At 44.3% G+C, this 20,000-nt stretch overlaps 1 protein-coding gene across 4 annotated transcripts in view; it reads right to left on the reverse strand.

Moving 5' to 3' along the window:
• myom1b (myomesin 1b) overlaps positions 1–20,000 on the reverse strand; it is a 35,024-nt gene that overhangs the window by 5,528 nt on the left and 9,496 nt on the right. For 3 of the 4 annotated variants that reach the window (XM_031583570.2, XM_031583569.2, XM_031583571.2), the window contains 24 exons: positions 18,756–18,917; positions 18,269–18,430; positions 13,227–13,368; positions 12,700–12,896; positions 12,495–12,548; positions 12,109–12,233; positions 11,766–11,949; positions 10,571–10,745; positions 10,140–10,261; positions 8,454–8,471; positions 6,651–6,847; positions 6,355–6,481; positions 5,818–6,002; positions 5,593–5,707; positions 5,099–5,255; positions 4,552–4,658; positions 4,387–4,431; positions 4,116–4,252; positions 3,733–3,877; positions 3,325–3,384; positions 3,132–3,199; positions 2,784–2,897; positions 420–507; positions 275–313 (listed from right to left, as the gene is read on the reverse strand). In XM_031583570.2, coding sequence (XP_031439430.1) covers positions 275–313; positions 420–507; positions 2,784–2,897; positions 3,132–3,199; positions 3,325–3,384; positions 3,733–3,877; positions 4,116–4,252; positions 4,387–4,431; positions 4,552–4,658; positions 5,099–5,255; positions 5,593–5,707; positions 5,818–6,002; positions 6,355–6,481; positions 6,651–6,847; positions 8,454–8,471; positions 10,140–10,261; positions 10,571–10,745; positions 11,766–11,949; positions 12,109–12,233; positions 12,495–12,548; positions 12,700–12,896; positions 13,227–13,368; positions 18,269–18,430; positions 18,756–18,917 — 2,925 coding nt within the window. The remainder of the gene's footprint in view (positions 1–274; positions 314–419; positions 508–2,783; positions 2,898–3,131; positions 3,200–3,324; positions 3,385–3,732; positions 3,878–4,115; positions 4,253–4,386; positions 4,432–4,551; positions 4,659–5,098; positions 5,256–5,592; positions 5,708–5,817; positions 6,003–6,354; positions 6,482–6,650; positions 6,848–8,453; positions 8,472–10,139; positions 10,262–10,570; positions 10,746–11,765; positions 11,950–12,108; positions 12,234–12,494; positions 12,549–12,699; positions 12,897–13,226; positions 13,369–18,268; positions 18,431–18,755; positions 18,918–20,000) is intronic. The other variant, XM_012821319.3, reaches the window with a different exon arrangement.

The following is a 20,000-nucleotide window of genomic DNA, read 5'->3' on the forward strand; positions in this document are numbered from 1 at the left end:
AACACACAAACACACACACACAAACAAACACACAAACACACACACACACACAAACACACACACACAAACACAAACACACACAAACACACAAACACACACACACAAACACACAAACACAAACACACAAACACACACACACACACACAAACACACACACACAAACACATGTCAGGTTTCTGAACTGATTCTTAGGAGCTCATAAAAGCATTTAAAGGATTCAACTAATAAAGATACATAGTGCTCAGAGAATATTTGAGACGAAAAGATGGCTTACCAATCACGCCAAACACTTGGTTCATCAGGTCTTTGAACCCTAACGACAGTAAACAACAGTAAGACACTTGGTTATGTACACTGAGGTCATGTGTGATAGTGTATCTGCTGGTTAATATATGTGTAATGAGATTACATGATATTACCTTTGTCTGTGAGGTCGAGCGTGGAAGTGTCCTTTCCCCGGTCATCCTTCAGAATCACCTCATACACTCCTGCGTCCTTCTTAGAGATCTGATGTGAATACAGAGAGCATGCTCAGAAGCAGACAGACAGAAGAGAAGCTGAAATAATGGCCACTTTTAGATGCACTATTCTAAAAACAGGATGGAAATTAACACTGTTCAGAAAAGCTGGGCTTTTCCCCCCTGCTAAAGATGCTGCAGGATATGGATCTGACGTGAAACGCAAAAAAGCAAGAAGACAGAAGCACCGTGATGACAACACATACTTCACAGAAATAGAGAGAGATGTAGGTTGAAAAGAACGGCCGCTCTGATGGTACAACAGGAGGATTACAGGGACAAAAACCAAGACGGATTGCAATACTGTTAGATGGATAGATAGACAGACAGATAGACGGGTAGATAGACAGGTAGACAGACAGACAGACAGATGTAAATGTATGTTCGCAAGCAGAGTTACTGCCCACATGAACCAAACTGATTAGAGATTAGAGGTCCAGACTTTGAGTTTCTTCCAGACGGTGTCATCACCAGTTGCAGCGGCAGTTTGCTGTAATTAGACACATGAAGATATTGGCACGTGCACACGTTAAAAAAGGTTTAATCTGAAACACGCTTGCATGCATCCTTATGTTCTCCTTGCTTAACATATTAACGGAAAGCACTATTATTTTTGATAAGGATTGTGAATCATTGAAATATATAAAGTAATTATAATGAAGTAATAACAATGACAGCAATTTCCAGGCATTATGCCATAGTATTTAGAGGTAAGGAAACAGATGGACTAACATTGAGTTAAATGTGAAATACCGGATGAGATTCACTCAACAAGCTATATGTTTAAATAACAACCCCCAATCTTTCCCAATAGATGCCTATTTCTTGTTATAACTGAATAGTGGGTATTTTGTTAAAGGTACATTGTGTAGGATTGAGTGGCATTTAGTGGTGAGGTTACAGAGCTGCAACAAACTAAATACCACTCCAAGCGTTTAGGAGAACCCTATGGTGGCTTTCAAGTGCCATGAAGTGCAAAAAGCCTCGTCTAAAGCCCCGTCTATAGCCTCGTCTAAACCCCCGTCTAAAGCCCCGTCTAAAGCCCCGTCTATAGCCCCGTCTAAAGCCCCGTCTAAAGCCCCGTCTAAACCCCCGTCTAAAGCCCCGTCTATAGCCCCGTCTAAAGCCCCGTCTAAAGCCCCGTCTATAGCCCCTTCAAAAGCCCCGTCTAAAGCCCCGTCTAAAGCCCCGTCTATAGCCCCGTCTAAAGCCTCGTCTAAAGCCCCGTCTAAAGCCCCGTCTAAAGCCCCGTCTATAGCCCCGTCTAAAGCCCCGTCTAAAGCCCCGTCTATAGCCCCGTCTAAAGCCCCGTCTATAGCCCCGTCTAAAGCCCCGTCTAAAGCCCCGTCTATAGCCCCGTCTAAAGCCCCGTCTAAAGCCTGTGTTTGAGTTTGTCCCTTCTGGGCTACGGTAGGAGCATGGCGGTGCAAGATGGCGGACCTGATCCCTCTGTAGATACGAAGGGCTCAATTTAATGAAAACACAACTAGTTTGTAGTTACAGCAGGTGATTATACACTAATTCAATAAATAATTATGAATACTATATTCCATTTCTGATAGAAGATCCCCTTAAATCCTACACACTGTACCTTTAAGGAAAAGAACAAAAGGATTTTGTAGTGTTTTTGTAGTTATGTTCAGCTCAAATTTGACCGATTTGCACCATTTTTTTCTCTGATCTGATGGTCACATTGCTTTCAGATGCTGATCCACACTGGGCATCAGAACACACCAAAATAGATTGACCTTTTCCAAATTAGATTGACCTTTTCCAATTGGTTTTAGGAGGCTTAAGAATAGGTGCATCTGTAATATTTCCGGTCAAAAATGACAAGCCACACAGAAGGGGTTAGGCTCATTTGAGTCAGCGCTCATAATCTTTGTGTTGGGATAGGTTAATAAGCAGTTGTAACACAAGAGATGGTCAAAGGGACTGAGCACAACCGTAGGATTGTAAAACAAACATTCACACAGCAAATAGACCTCCTCCATCCCCAGTCGTCATGATGGCCCAATAGTCTTTTAACCGTGGACAGGAAGGAACACGTTTATTTTACACACAACTGACCAAAAGATTCAACAGACATTGATTAACCTCAGTTAGAATAGAAACTCAGGATATAAAAAATGACGGTCTTGTATACAAGCATGGAATTGCACTGAATGACATTTGGCCTAGACATGATTAATGTAATGAAGTGTCATCACTGTTATCATATACTGTATACATAATATCACACTGTGGAGGTTTTTCTTTTTTCACCTGTGCGATCTCCAGGTTGAGTACCCCCTCACTGAAGTCCAATTTCTCATTTGCCTGGATCTCACGTCCATCTTTATACCATAAAGCAACAGTTTCCTTCTTTATGTTTCCAACCTAAACAGAAATAGAATAGCATCGAGTTTTACAAACCCATATGCATGTAAACGCACACACACACACAGACTTTCTCTCTCTCTCACACACACACAGACTCTCTTTCTCTCTCTCTCACACACACACAGACTTTCTCTCTCTCTCACACACACACACACACACACAGACTTTCTCTCTCTCACACACACACAGACTCTCTGTCTCTCTCTCAAACGTACACACTCATTGACCCACCTTGCACCTGATCCTCACGATGCAATCTTCAGTGACCTCGTAGCTCAAGTACTCCACAAAGTGAGGACCTGCAGGATGTCAGAGCTCGGTTGAAATATATATATATATTTTATATATATATAAACGTATATATAAGTCCATGACCACAAAACCCCTTGAGAGAGATAGTGTTGAGACCTGAGATAGTATTCACCTTGCTTTCTGATCCATTCTTTCCTCATGAACTCGGCCTCCTTCTTCAGCTGTTTGAAGACTAGGAAAAGAGAAACGTTAAGATAATATGCACCTGTTAATTTGAGTTGGTGTGCAAAGATTTTCCACAAAAGTTTCCATTGTTGCACGTTGTATGCTGTATAATATATCCTTGCTTGTTTGTACAGTATGTGCACAGGTGTGTGTGTGTGTGTGTGTGTGTGTGTGTGTGTGTGTGTGTGTGTGTGCGTTTGTGTGTGTGTGTGTTTGTGTGTGTGTGTGTTTGTGTGTGTGTGTGTGTGTGTGTGTGTGTGTGTGTGTGTGTGTGTGTGTGTGTGTGTGTGTGTGTGTGTGTGTGTGTGTGTGTGTGTGTGTGTGTGTGTGTGTGTGTGTGTGTGTGTGTGCATACCATCTCCAATGAGCACCAGGCTAGACTGGTTGGTGGCTTTTCCGTCTTGCATCTGGAAGGTGAATGTTCCTTCATCCTGATCGGCCAGAGTGTCCATAAACATCTCAATCACACCGGTGTTCTTGTCAAAGTTCATCTTGTATTTCTGGAGACAGACAAAAAAGCCGCATCATATCACACATTTGTTATTGTATGTGCAAATCTGTGTGTGTGTGTACGTGTGTGTGTGTGTGTGTGTGTGTGTGTGTACGTGTGTGTGTGTGTGTGTGTGTTAGTGTGTGCGCGTGTGTGTGTGTGTGTGTGTGTGTGTGTGTGTGTGTGTGTGTGTGTGTGTGTGTCTGTGTGTGAGATGGAGAGAGAGAGAGAGAGAGAGAAACACTCACCTCTCCCTGGGAGATAGTATTGTCGTTGAAAACATAGTCTACTTTTCCATTAGCGGAGATCTTCTCAGCTTGCAGCCAGAAGCGCACTCGGCCTTTCTCCAGCAGCTCCACAGCCAGCTCTGTCTTCAGTGGAATAACTAGCCAGAGACAGAGGAACCCTTCATCAGCTGCCCATCACAGTGTCTTATTGTAGGACTTAAAGCAGGAACATGTGTGCGGATTAAGGTCATTATATGCTAATTAGTAATTATATTACTAATAATGCACTCACTGGGGAATTTGTGGTCGTGGCTGATTTTCAGAAGTTCTTTCAGCCCTGTGGGGAAAAGGGGTACATGTTAATTGGCCTCATTAGATCTTTACCTCTTTCCCGCTCTCTCTCTTTTTTTCATTCTCTTCATCTCAATCTCTCTCACACACAAACACAGCGACTCACCCTCTTCAGTAAGAGTGTAGCTGCCAGATGAGCCATCCGTGTGTGAGACCACACAGGAGTAGATGCCGACGTCCTCCATGTCTGGGGTGTTAAACATGGCCCTGGACCTGTGACAGTCATGTCAATCTGGTTAACCTTGAAAGAGAGAGTTTCTACACACATCTGCACACGTTTCTCCACCAGCCTACTACTGGTCATTTTCATGCTCATATTCATTCCTCCAGTACATTTACATTTACATTTAGTCATTTAGCAGACGCTTTTGTCCAAAGCGACGTACAAGGGAGAGAATAGTCAAGCTACGAGCAATAGAACCTGGTGTAACAATAAATAAATACTACTTTACATAAGAAATATAACAAAATGAAATAAAAAGAAAAAAGAAGTGCAGAAATGTAACTGCTGTAATTGCAAGTTACGCACTAGTCGAAGTGCCAGTTAGGACGGGAAGTGCTCTCTGAAGAGTTCGGTCTTCAAAAGCTTCTTAAAGGTAGAGAGGGACGCCCCTGCTCTGGGTAACACTGTGTGGACATCCTGATCAACTTACTTGCCCCCTTTGGTTTCGATGGTCATGCGTGTAGTATCAGTCATCTCCTCGTAGTTCTTGGACCAGATGAAGGTCGAGTCCGGCGTGAGTGAATCACATGCAAAGTTGAGTGAAATCACACCGTCGTCGTCCACGTCTACCACCATTTCCTTTGTGCCTGAAGGAGCGAAAGATGGAGGAAGGAGAGAAAGAGTGAGTAAAGAGAGAGTGTGTGAGAGAGTCAGAGAAAATGAGAAGACAAGATGTACACACACACACACACCATGCAGGTGTATAAACAGTATGCACTGGTGAAACTGGGTTTTTCACACTGTGTCCTAGCGTAGCTATGTCAGTTATCGGACAGTGTCAAATATCGCCCATTCTGTTAAACAATCAAAATGCTAGGTTTAATAATGGATTAACACTCTATAACTTCAGTTTAATAAATGGATTAACATGACAACGCGAACGTTTGCCGATAACACACGCCGTCCGATAATTAACACCGTTACCTGGTTTAGTCTCAGCCAGGACCGGTTCCGTCGGTTCTGAGGGCTTGCTCACTCCAGCTTTGTTCTGCGCACGGACACGGAACACATACGTCTCTCCGTCCTTCAGGATGTTGATCTGCATAAAGATATAGATCATTTAGCAGTAGTTCTTTAAAACCTTCACCAACTGTATCTCGTTTTTTCTGCCTGTCCTTCTGACATGGTTGGTACGGTGTGGGACCCAACCTTCAGGTATCTGTTGAGGCAGGCCTTCTCGTTGACACCTCTCCAAGCTTCGATACCCGCCGCAGCCTCCTTGATGTCAACATAGTACCCGTTGACCTGATCACGACCTTGGTACACCGGAGGTTTCCACAGAAGTACCAGGGACGTGGACCGCACCTCCAAGGCTTGGAGGTCATGGGGTGGTCCTGTGGCACAGGAGAAGGTGGACATTTTTGTTTAAGCAAAACACAAAACACCATGAAGGAGCCCACATGATATATGAAACAGTGTGACTGTATGGGCCAGTGATTCAAATAATAGCTATGTTAAATGTTATGTTTTCTATTCAAGACTCGCGGTCTGGGTTTACATATAAAAACATATCATACCCTAATGCCACTTTTTATCATGTTTTATCTCAAGTGGTCATCTTAGTTAACATACACAAGACTTGTATCTAACTGATGTGCGCCAGAGAGAGACATAAACAGACACCCAGGCTGACTGACACACATATAGACAGACAGACAGACAGACAGACAGAAACCTGTAGCACACCTGGTACGGCGATGGTCCACTCCTCACATTTGAAGATCTCACTGGGCAGAGATGGGATGCCCACGCCAGCCATGTTTGCGGCGCGTACCTGGAACTGGTAATCAACGGTCTCCTGCAAGTCTGACACCTAAAGACGCCACAAAAGACAGAATTCATTAAACAAATGACAAATATAAATCACTTTTCACTTTGCAATACATAACCAGTGACCATTTCAAAAAAAAAAAAAAAACTCCCAATATTTGATCTCTTTTCCTTTTGTGTTATCCAACAAAGGTCAAAGGTTAAGGACTCACCCTGTATGCTCTCTCGCCGACAGATTTGATGTTGGCCTCGTGCCATTTTCCTGGCACTCCACCGACCATCTTACGGTAGTCCACAAAGTAGCCGGTGATGTCAGCACCTCCAATGAAAGGCGGCTGCTTCCAGGCCAGCACCATAGAGTCTCTGACGCACTCCAGCACACTGATGCCGAAGGGCGGCTCAGGGGAGGCTGGGATGGTGGGGAACATCAGTTAACACACGGCTCTCTGTCATCACTGTTTTGTCATCACTGCTCTATATGTTCAGATTGTGTAATGGTTGTCTAAAGGTTGTATAGTCTGTATTGATTTGTAATAATAGCATATCTAATTGTCTTCCCTGACTGTCTGTCTCATTGGACCCCTGTCCTGTCCTGTGCTCTGTGTGCAGGTGCATGTTTGTCTCTATGTGTGAACATCTCTCTTTGGATCGTGTGTAAACATATCTGGGTGAGTGACACCTCATTTTGAATCGCTTGAGGACTTCTTTAGTTGGCTGGCTGCGAACACAGGCACTGTAAGGCCAAACAGAGTGCAAATGACTTATCTTAAAGTCTAGGTTCTACTGTCGGTAGTGTAATAAAGCATTTGGTCTAGTATTTAGCTAGTGGTATGTGTTTTTGTGAGTTAATATGCTAGCTTTGCAAGAGTGGTCAAGGAATAAGAAGGGAGAGGGTAGCCAGTGAACAGCTGTAGGCAGTGTGAGTCATAGATATTGAAGACCATCTTCATTTGAATGGTGCACAGTGGGGAAGTGACTGGTGAACTGCTTGAAGCATGTGACTTAAACTAGTGCATATCATTACAACACCACCTTACCTTGGGACCTGTCAAGTGTCATATACTATCACTGAACCCCCTTGTTTGTTTGCCTTACCTTGATATTTAAGTGCAGAGCTGCAAAAATAAGCAACCATAGTTTTCCACCAGTATATGGAAATTGTACCAGATAAATAGATTGTATTCCTCTGACAAATGAATACTCCACATTAAGAGAGCTATATTTTACAGCTATAACTATGGTGGATCTGTATTGCAAATGTACAAAACTATGTATGCTGGTGTGATGGTGTGTTTATGAAGCTGGACAATAGAACATTAAAGTTTAACAGTTAATAAACAAAGTGAAAATGGAAATAACTGAAAACAAAAAGGTTATCAGAAGAATAAAAGATTGCAGAAAATACAACTCCTAGGAATTCTTTCATAAGAGTAAAGATCCAGAGAGTTGTCGATGAGAGTAGACGGCTTTTTTCATCCGTCATGGTTGCTCACCTGCCGAGTCTCTCCGGGTTCGGTCCCCGCCCCGACCAGACGACTCATCTACTGAGGACTTACGTGTCTGAGCCCTGCCCTTCGGTTTGGGACCCCGGTCTGTTTGTGGCTCTGATACCGTCTCCGTTACCTGCTTTGGCACAGGCCCAGCTCGGGGCTCTCTTACAGGCACAAGCCCAGCTTGGGGCTCTCTTACGGGCACAGTGCCCAGCTGATGGCCCTCCTGGGAGCCTAACTCAAAGGCCCCTGTTTGGGTGCTCTTGTCTTTGCCTGGTTCTGCGAAAGGGAAGGTGGTGGGTTCGTCCGCCCACCTCACACCGCCCCCCTTGGGCCCTCTGCCTCTACTGAGTGCACTCTGTGGCCCATGAGGGGCCCCCTCCCCAGTCCCCCCGTCAGCAGTTTGAGCTCTGAGCGTTAGCACAGTGTCAGGAGGGGTTTGGGGGGGGGGCACATGCCTGCCTCCCCCACGTGGGCTGTGCTCGGTTAGTCCGACCCCGTTACCCCCGGTTGCCAGAAACACACCGTGAGGAATACCGCCCCCTACAGGAGTTAGCAGAAAACAGCGAGAGAAGCATGTCTTAAATCAGGCACTGAAACAAGTACTACTCACGGAAACAGATTACATATCTACACACACACAACAAACAATTATAGCTATACACACATTTACAGTTGTAAATGACATGGTAACACATCCACATCTATATCCACACAGATCACACACTGCAAAGACATGACTGACAGACACATTATAAGCATTTCAGGGGCATTTGAGAAAGCATTAAATGCCATAAAACCGAGAATCATCTAGAAGTTAAACAACGCTATAGTCTTCATCTGGCTGTAGAAAACAAAATGAAGACAAGATGGCTGAAGAGAGACATCTGAGGTTGGAAGCAAGCAGAGGAAAGGAAAGAGGGAAAGAAAAGGAGAGGAGGGTGGAAAGGATGGACAAGAGAAACAGTGGAAAGGAGGATGAAAGACGTGAAGGATGAGTGAAAGGGAGAACATAGGGGGTGCCGGTGAGAGGAAAGCGAGCGAGCGAGTGAGTGAGTCAGAGAGTTAGCGTCTTGCATTGAAAGCACAAGCAGACTTTGCACCAACCCTTGCTAGAAGAATATTACACCGTTTCTGGTTACAAAGCCAATGGATTTGACTCTGTACCATGACATTCAATAATAAAACATAACCCAGTGGAGATAGCGCTACATTGTCATAGTAATCTTATTTAATTTAATAGTGCACAACTGTCATCTGGAAATGATGGTAATACCTTACTACTACTACTAAGGACTATTCATTTACATACATTGATTTATAATATATATTATACAATTTGGATACCAATGATATACAGACTTATTTCACACTCTAAATAAGTCTGCAGTTACAGTTCAGTCCATAGACTATACACAGTGTATCAATATCAAAGTTTGGTCTTGTTATTAAACCAGTAGTAGTAACTGCTGTATGGAAATGTGATTCCTCATGATCACTGTTATTCCAGAGCAAAACTCAATTGGCATGGTAACCAGATGTGTTTCACGGGGTTCTAAAAGAGCATGCTGATTGGTGCAAAGGCATACAGTGAGGCTACCTAAGGGAGCAGTGCACAGAGGCAGTTAGAGCAGGGGCTAATGACAGGGGCTAATGACAGGAGGTATTACAGGTGTGCTGGTGCTGGGGGGGGGGGGGTGTATCTGGAGGATTCAGGGACTGCATGGGATGTAGGGTGAAGGGGTGACCGGATGTGACTGCAGGTGACCTGGTTTTGTAACCACCGCTACTTTGGATCACGTGACCCAATCTAGTGGAAGTCTACAAGTCCTGACCCCGCCTCCGGTGCAGGTGGTGTGGGCAGGGCTGTTATGACGGTGGACAAGGCCTGATATTACGAAACGGTGCAGCAGAACGTTGTGGGTTAAACCATGACGGTGGGACACGAAACACATTGGGACAGGATCGGAGATCTGATGATACACAGACTCGGGACGCTCCAGACGAACAGAGAAGAAGAAGAATTGGACTGATGGAGAGAGCATCACATACAAAAGCAAAACCCACCCTGTAGAGGAGTGTGACATTTCTGGGACATCTGGGCCAAGATAATGAGGCTAAATGAATAATACACAAATCCCTCATACATTGCTTCTCTGATCTCTTTCATCATATCATTATGTTGTGTCAAATATACCCTGACAGACTCACCAATGGCAGCTTTGACTTCGATGGCCTCCGATTCCTGGGAGCATTCACTCAGCCCTGCTGCGTTCAGAGCCCGGACCCTGAACACATAGCTCTCACCCGTGATAAGGCCATGGCAGAAAAACCTGAAGACCAAGAAGAAAGGTTTATCTGTGGTACTTAAATTATCAAAATTGATCATTCGCAGCAGAGTAGCTGTTACTGTTTCAAAAGAATATAGTTGATGTACCTTGTCCCTTTAACTGTTTTAGAAGAATATAGTTGATGTACCTTGTGCTTTTAACTGTTTTAAAAGAATATGGTGGATGTACCTTGTGCTTTTAACTGTTTTAAAAGAATATAGTTGATGTACCTTGTCCCTTTAACTGTTTTAGAAGAATATGGTGGATGTACCTTGTCCCTTTAACTGTTTTAGAAGAATATAGTTGATGTACCTTGTGCCTTTAACGGGTTTGTTGTTGCAGGGCTCCCACACATTTGTACCAGCGATGCTGGCCTCTATGTAATATCCAACCAGCTCTTTAGCATCCTTAGAGGCCACCCATGACACCACGATAGACGTGTCTGTGTTACGAGTTGGGACAACACGACCAGGTGCTGATGGGATATCTAAAGGCAGAAAGAAACCAGGAGACAGGACATGAGCAGGGTGACTGGTGTCCTTAATGATGTTTTGGGCTTTCCTTTGCAGCATGGGTATAGATGTTATGAAGTTGTGGTAGTTCTGTCTTTACAGTCCTTTGTAACAGTCTGCAGTCCTGAGCAGTCCAGAGGTGTCAAAACAGTAGTACGCCCTCTATGGTACAACGATAAAAGTTCACAAGAGCTGCTTTGGTTCTCATGCCAACACTCTTGAGATGCCTCAGAAAGGCCTGTCTTAGCTGTGCTCTCTTGAAGATGCAGTTGGTGTTGAGAGACGTGTGTACCAAGAACTCTTAAACTATCAACAATTTCAACAGATGACCCATAGATGGAAATAGGAATGTGATTTTCTCTTTGATGATGATTTCTTTTGTCTTATTGACATTTAGAGAGAACTTTCGAAGTTACAATCTAGTTTTTTAATGGTTTCTAGAGTCTAAGGTCTTGATCTCTTATAGACTGTGGCATGTAGGCCATGTTGCTCACAATCATACTGCCAGCTAAAGAGGCAGGGTGAAAAGCATTATCCAGGATGCATCCCACCCTAAACATGGACTTTTTACTCTCCTCCCATCCGGCAGGCGTTACCGGAGCCACACCAGCAGGCTCAGGAAGAGCATCTCCCTCAAAGCTGTGACTCTGCTAAACTTTCATATCTGCACTGTTCATTCACCTGTCCTGTTGTTCAAATTACTATTACATATATATAATATATATTGTACATATGACCAACTGTACATTTTTGTCTATACTGTACATCAGCCAATATGCATAGATGTTACTCACCACTATCAATAACACTTGACAGTGTGCACTTATCTGTATCTAATACTATTTTTCTGCACTTTGGTTAGATGCCAACCATTTCATTAGCTTTGTACCTGTACTCTGCACAATGACAATAAAACTGAATCTAAATCTAATCTACTCTAATCTAACTGTCCCACCAATCAATAATCAATACTGTGTTGGGGCACACTGACTCACCCAGCTTGTCTCCAACAGTGGTGGCCTCGGTAGGCTCGGAGGGTTCTCCCACGCCTGCAGAGTTACAGGCGCGCACACGGAAGCTGTACGCCTTCCCCTCGGACAGGTCAAACAGAGCGAAGCGGGGGGACTTCACAGGGATCTCTGTGTTGACGCGCTGCCAGCTGTCTGTGCCGGCCACACACTGAGAGACACACATAGTACTATCAGTCTGACTGAAAACAAGGAGACGTATTTTACAACAGTCAATCTTTAGACACCTTTAACTGAACACGTATGAGAGAGATGCCATGCGGAAATACACAAGTTGTTTAATGGCGGTGTTTTTTAGCATGTCGCTTACCTTCTCCACATAGTACATGATACCCTCATGGCCTCTCTCGCCAGGGGGCTTCCAGCTCAGGACCACGTAGTTCCTTGTTGCCTCGGTAACAGTTAGTTCACCTGGTTTGCTGGGAATCACACCCTCTAAAATAAAAACACCACAGAGGGATTTGTCACATTTCAGATGCTACGCATAGGTGCCAAGACCAGGTTCAGATGCTACTCATAGGTGCCAAGACCAGGTTCAGATGCTACTCATAGGTTCCAAGACCAGGTTCAGATGCTACTCATAGGTGCCAAGACCAGGTTCAGGTCATAGACAAACATAATGAATGACTGCTAACTGCTTAATTGATCCAGCATCCTTTCCTATCTATCTATCTATCAATAAAAGGTCTTTCCAACCTGCTGGCTCTTCCTCTGTCACAATGATTTGGCCAGTCCAGGGAGCGGAGGTGCCTGCGACACAGGGAGGGGAGAAAGAGTTCAAACATGAGGGAAGGGAGCCACAGGGAGCATTATTCAAGTCTCAAAGGAACTAATCCCGTTCCCCAAGACGGCGAGGCAACAGAATGAGACTGACGAGGTGGGGTTGGGGTTACGGGGGTACCTTTGCGGGCGCGGTCAGCGGGATCCATGGCGGCGGCGGGCAGAGAGGCGCGGGACGGGTGACTCATGCCAGCCTTGTTGACAGCGCGCACACGGAAGGTGTAGCTGCGGCCCTCCACCAGTCCGGTGACGGGGTAACGGGCGAACTTCATCGGGGTGTCGTTGCACTGGATCCAGTGCGGGGTGCCAACCTCGCACCTTACAGAGAGAGGTAAGAGAGAGGGGGGGTCACAGTAAGGTTAATGGACAGTGTTGAGATACATGAGAGGGTGGTATGTGAGCATGACTTATGGATCCACCAAGCTTACCACGTCATACTTTTCAATGCTTTTCACTGAGAGCTCTACTCAGAGTTAATGACAAAATCACTGATTTACACGTTGTCTGAAAATATTATATACTTTTAAAGGGGAAACATTTTGACTGCATAGACCTAAGATATGGACTTAATAGCCTAGACTTTAGACTTAGAACGCTGAACACCACAGGGTATCTGCTGTGGTACGGCGGTGTCTTATTGGAACTGACCGGTCCACAAAGTAACCCAGAATGGAGCTGCCGCCATCCACAGCGGGCTGCTTCCAGGAGATGATGACGTAATCCTTGTTGGCCTCGTGGCACACCACATCCAGAGGAGAAGCAGGGGCGCCTGCCACCTCCGCTTCGCCATCTGCCAGAGAGATCATGCCCATATGATCAACAGACACGCAGACTGCCAGAGAGAACATGCCCATATGATCAACAGACATGCTCATCTGCCAGAGAGATCATGCCCATATGATCAACAGACACGCAGACTGCCAGAGAGAACATGCCCATATGATCAACAGACACGCAGACTGCCAGAGAGAACATGCCCATATGATCAACAGACATGCTCATCTGCCAGAGAGATCATGCCCATATGATCAACAGACACGCAGACTGCCAGAGAGATCATGCCCATATGATCAACAGACACGCAGACTGCCAGAGAGAACATGCCCATATGATCAACAGACATGCTCATCTGCCAGAGAGATCATGCCCATATGATCAACAGACACGCAGACTGCCAGAGAGATCATGCCCATATGATCAACAGACACGCAGACTGCCAGAGAGATCATGCCCATATGATCAACAGACACGCAGACTGCCAGAGAGATCATGCCCATATGATCAACAGACACGCAGACTGCCAGAGAGAACATGCCCATATGATCAACAGACATGCTCATCTGCCAGAGAGAACATGCCCATATGATCAACAGACATGCTCATCTGCCAGAGAGATCATGCCCATATGATCAACAGACATGCAGACTGTACAATCTAAGCACTTATCTACAAATACTGTATAAAATATACAGCTACGTACATACAGAATTACACACAGAAAACACATTTGTGAATATACAAACACACACACACACACACACATACACTTAAATCAATAAATCAATACTCATTCAAATACTCCCACACACACATATACATAAGTCCACTGGAGGGTGCTTTCAAGGGTACCCTTTGGTGTCCAGTTTCACTTAGATTCTATTTCTGCTTTGCGTGTGCGCGTGCGTGTGCGCGTGCGTGTGCGCGTGCGCGTGCGCGTGCGCGTGCGCGTGCGTGTGCGTGCGCGTGCGTGTGCGTGTGTGCGTGCGCGTGTGTGCGTGTGCGTGTGCGTGTGCGTGTGTGTGTGCGTGGTAGTGGTGAGGGTGATGGCAATCCACCAAAACTTTTACGTGCGAAATCCTTCCTGATTAGACTTGTATGGTTGCATGAGTGCATCTACAATTCCTTCTGTACAGTACACGGTGCACTTTGCCAACAGCCTGAAAACAGTCTAACCTTTCACAGACCATCTCACTATCTCACTCTTCCTCATACACACACACACACACACACACACACACACTCACAGTCCCTTTATATCTCTTATTGTATTGCTCTCCATTATTTCTGAACCTTGACGCCACACAGCTGTGTTTAGCTGACATCACATTCTTGGCAAGGACAACGTATCCCACAAGGCTTTGTACTGTGAGTGAGAGGGAGCTTGAGAGATGCAGAAAATGAAAGGTCACTTACTGTGAATGGGACAAACTTGATCAACAGTTTTTCCATTCCACAGAAGCTAAGAGGTCATCTAATTGTGTGTACGTGTGTGTGTTTGAGAGAGAAATTTTGACAGAGTAAGATATAACGGATCAACTCTTTTAAGCTTGCAGTCCTCTTTCATGTACACTCACTCATATTCCTACACACTACACACAAACACACACACACACACACACACACACACACACACACACACACACACACACACACACACACACACACACACACACACACACACACACACACACACACACACACACACACTGCCAAACCTATATTGGTGCCAGTTCAGGCCTTGCTTTTGTGTGCCCTTGGCCTTAATCCCACAACAACTGGGTCTGAGAGCAAAAATATCAACATGTCCTTTTCCATGTGGCCCTCTCAATACTCTTATTGATGCCTCCTGATCTCAGTAGTCTGTTTGATGCCTCCTGATCTCAGTAGTCTTATTGATGCCTCCTGATCTCAGTAGTCTTATTAATGCCTCCTGATCTCAGTAGTCTTATTGATGCATCCTGATCTCAGTAGTCTCATTGATGCCTCCTGATCTCAGTAGTCTGTTTGATGCCTTCTGATCTCAGTAGTCTGTTTGATGCCTTCTGATCTCAGTAGTCTGTTTGATGCCTTCTGATCTCGATAGTCTTATTGATGCCTTCTGATCTCAGTAGTCTTATTGATGCCTTCTGATCTCAGTAGTCTTATTGATGCCTCCTGATCTCGATAGTCTTATTGATGCCTTCTGATCTGAGTAGTCTTATTGATGCCTCCTGATCTCAGTAGTCTTATTAATGCCTTCTGATCTCAGTAGTCTTATTGATGCCTTCTGATCTCAGTAGTCTTATTGATGCCTCCTGATCTCAGTAGTCTGTTTGATGCCTCCTGATCTCAGTAGTCTTATTAATGCCTCCTGATCTCAGTAGTCTGTTTGATGCCTCCTGATCTCAGTAGTCTTATTAATGCCTCCTGATCTCAGTAGTCTGTTTGATGCCTTCTGATCTCAGTAGTCTTATTGATGCCTCCTGATCTCAGTAGTCTTATTGATGCCTTCTGATCTCAGTAGTCTGTTTGATGCCTCCTGATCTCAGTAGTCTGTTTGATGCCTCCTGATCTCAGTAGTCTTATTGATGCCTTCTGATCTCAGTAGTCTGTTTGATGCCTCCTGATCTCAGTAGTCTTATTAATGCCTCCTGATCTCAGTAGTCTTATTGATGCCTCCTGATCTCAGTAGTCTTATTGATGCCTTCTGATCTCAGTAGTCTGTTTGATGCCTCCTGATCTCAGTAGTCTGTTTGATGCCTCCTGATCTCAGTAGTCTTATTGATGCCTTCTGATCTCAGTAGTCTGTTTGATGCCTCCTGATCTCAGTAGTCTGTTTGATGCCTCCTGATCTCAGTAGTCTTATTGATGCCTTCTGATCTCAGTAGTCTGTTTGATGCCTCCTGATCTCAGTAGTCTGTTTGATGCCTTCTGATCTCAGTAGTCTTATTGATGCATCCTGATCTCAGTAGTCTTATTGATGCCTCCTGATCTCGATACTCTTATTGATGCCTTCTGATCTCAGTAGTCTGTTTGATGCCTCCTGATCTCAGTAGTCTGTTTGATGCCTCCTGATCTCAGTAGTCTTATTGATGCCTTCTGATCTCAGTAGTCTGTTTGATGCCTCCTGATCTCAGTAGTCTGTTTGATGCCTCCTGATCTCAGTAGTCTTATTGATGCCTTCTGATCTCAGTAGTCTGTTTGATGCCTCCTGATCTCAGCAGTCTGTTTGATGCCTTCTGATCTCAGTAGTCTTATTGATGCATCCTGATCTCAGTAGTCTTATTGATGCCTCCTGATCTCAGTAGTCTGTTTGATGCCTTCTGATCTCAGTAGTCTTATTGATGCATCCTGATCTCAGTAGTCTGTTTGATGCCTTCTGATCTCAGTAGTCTTATTGATGCATCCTGATCTCAGTAGTCTTATTGATGCCTCCTGATCTCAGTAGTCTTATTGATGCCTTCTGATCTCGATAGTCTTATTGATGCCTTCTGATCTCAGTAGTCTGTTTGATGCCTTCTGATCTCAGTAGTCTTATTAATGCCTCCTGATCTCAGTAGTCTTATTGATGCCTTCTGATCTCGATAGTCTTATTGATGCCTTCTGATCTCAGTAGTCTGTTTGATGCCTTCTGATCTCAGTAGTCTTATTAATGCCTCCTGATCTCAGTAGTCTTATTGATGCCTCCTGATCTCAGTAGTCTGTTTGATGCCTTCTGATCTCAGTAGTCTTATTGATGCCTCCTGATCTCAGTAGTCTTATTGATGCCTCCTGATCTCAGTAGTCTTATTAATGCCTCCTGATCTCAGTAGTCTTATTGATGCCTCCTGATCTCAGTAGTCTGTTTGATGCCTTCTGATCTCAGTAGTCTTATTAATGCCTCCTGATCTCAGTAGTCTTATTAATGCCTCCTGATCTCAGTAGTCTTATTGATGCCTTCTGATCTCGATAGTCTTATTGATGCCTTCTGATCTCAGTAGTCTGTTTGATGCCTTCTGATCTCAGTAGTCTTATTAATGCCTCCTGATCTCAGTAGTCTTATTGATGCCTCCTGATCTCAGTAGTCTGTTTGATGCCTTCTGATCTCAGTAGTCTTATTGATGCCTCCTGATCTCAGTAGTCTTATTGATGCCTCCTGATCTCAGTAGTCTTATTAATGCCTCCTGATCTCAGTAGTCTTATTGATGCCTCCTGATCTCAGTAGTCTGTTTGATGCCTTCTGATCTCAGTAGTCTTATTAATGCCTCCTGATCTCAGTAGTCTTATTAATGCCTCCTGATCTCAGTAGTCTTATTGATGCCTTCTGATCTCGATAGTCTTATTGATGCCTTCTGATCTCAGTAGTCTTATTAATGCCTTCTGATTTCCTCAATTCTCCGTCCTCCAGCCCCTTGTTATTCTTATTCATTATTCTTCCCCGAATGCCCACTTCCACTGAAGTTACTCCCGGTTAAAGACAGGAGGAGAACATAAGGAGTGAGGAGAGGAGATCATTGAGTGAAGTCTGGAGTCAGACTACACTAGTGCATCCTGGGCAGAAGAGTTTTTATCAGAACATGTGAGGAATGGTCTCTAAATCCTCTACCATCACCTTAACAGTCGGTTCCTAAAAGGTCCTGATGGGGATATCAACTTCAATGTAGTATTTATAGTTTGTAATATAATATTTATCGTAAATATTATAATACTTTATTTTATAATTCCAACTAATTATTGCCAGCCAGGTTTTATCACATGGGTTTATTTGTTGTTGAAGACGACTACCAAGTCTACAGTAATTTGAGTCGAGCTCTCACAGCTCATCCCTGCATCTGTTCGTCACGTTTGAAAAAAGGAGGATTAAGGGCGTAAGGAAGAGATGCCTACAAGACAAACAAGGATAGACAAGAGAAGAAATGAGGAGCTCATGGTTTTTCTCTGGTGTTTCTCACCTCTGACAAAGACATAGGCAGAGTGTGTCTGATAACCAGACTTGGTGGTGACGCGGAGGGTGTACAGGCCCTCGTCCTCCTTGTTGAGGTGTGTGAGTGTGAGCGTGGCTCTGTCTCCGCTCCAATGCATCTGAGCCCACTTGGATGGAGTCAGGAGCTTATCTGTGGCAGGGAGAGAAAAGATTTAGACATCATTAATGTGTAGATGTGACTGTAGATGTCATTTCAGTAAGGGTATTCCCATAGAAACCCAGTCAAGGTCTACTAGTGAGACATGCAAGTTGTGAATGTGCTGTGATTACTGTGAAAAACGTTTTTTGTAACTTAATTATGATGCAAATTACCAATGATAATCTTAATTATGATGCAAATGACTGCTAATAATTGCACTGCCAGTATCATTGCACAATAAACTCTATTCTATATTTTTCAATCTATATTTCCCAAGTTGCTTTGGACAAAAGTGTGTAAATAATGGTGTCATTACCGTCTCTGTACCACTCGATCTCAGGCTTGAAGCGCTGCAGAGAGGGGTAGATGATGACCGTGCAGCCCAGGCTCATGGTCTCGCCCTCACGGCCGAACGACACGTCAAACTTCTCCACAATGTGGGTCTCAAAGGTGATGCCATATTCACAAACGTAGCCATCTGACCAAACGGGGAAACATACAGTCAGGAGTGATGCACAAGGGCAGGAGGCTGCCCCCGTCACGTCAAGTCAGGGTGAACCTTCAGGAATCTGATCACTTTCCACGGATCAGATCCCATCAGACTGCCACCAAAACAGGGACAGCCTCGTAAGCTGGGCGACATACATATCAGATCTGACAAACACATGGACGGACGGACGGACGGCGGGCTTGAAGATCAGAGAGAGGACAGTGCTCCTCTGGGGACACACACACACACACAGGGACTGGAGACGTTTTGAAGAGCTTGGAGACACCCAGAGTGGACACACAGTGGACCCTGTAGAGGTTATTCAGTGAGCAGACGCAAGACATCGCCAGAGTGCAGAGAGACAGACACCATGTGCAAGATTTAGCACATGGACTACTTCCATGCAGACATTCTCATCACATATAAGAACATTAGACTGTATGAACACAAAATGTTACAAAGCAGTACTCACACACACTCACACACACACCCCACACACTCACACACACGTTCGCACACTCACAAACACACACAAATGAACATTTTGCTCTTTTCAGACACATGAACACACAAAAGGCCTACTTATGTGTACCATTGGCAGAGCTACACTACACAAGTCAATCTCATAGGAGGCCTGTTAGCATGACAGCATTATGGAAACAACAGACTAGAATCAGGCTGCACTCTTTGGAGACTGGTTTAGACTAGTAGTAAATCACAGGTATCTATCAATAGTACAATAATTACAGTATAATTTGACTTAATATATACTTCATAATATACTTTAATATTTTAAATAATCACTAGGGTGTAATATGTTGTGGAAATCATAAGATTGTCGTTTATTTGCCACGGTGTGGAGACTTTAAACTAAAGTGGCCTTTACTGTAAAAAGTCAATTCTAAGCAGAAATACTGCGTAGTATAATCAGTACGTATATATCAATTTCTATATAAGAGATTAAAAGGCAGGAAAGAATTTCATTCTGGTTTAATTTAAATAGAAAAAAAAAATTCAGTTAAAAGGAAGAGTGGAGAGAAAAAGATTCCAGAGATTATTTGGAGTGGACAG

This window comes from Clupea harengus, chromosome 17, assembly GCF_900700415.2.
Source record: "Clupea harengus chromosome 17, Ch_v2.0.2, whole genome shotgun sequence".
In the NCBI taxonomy this organism is placed as follows: domain Eukaryota; kingdom Metazoa; phylum Chordata; class Actinopteri; order Clupeiformes; family Clupeidae; genus Clupea; species Clupea harengus.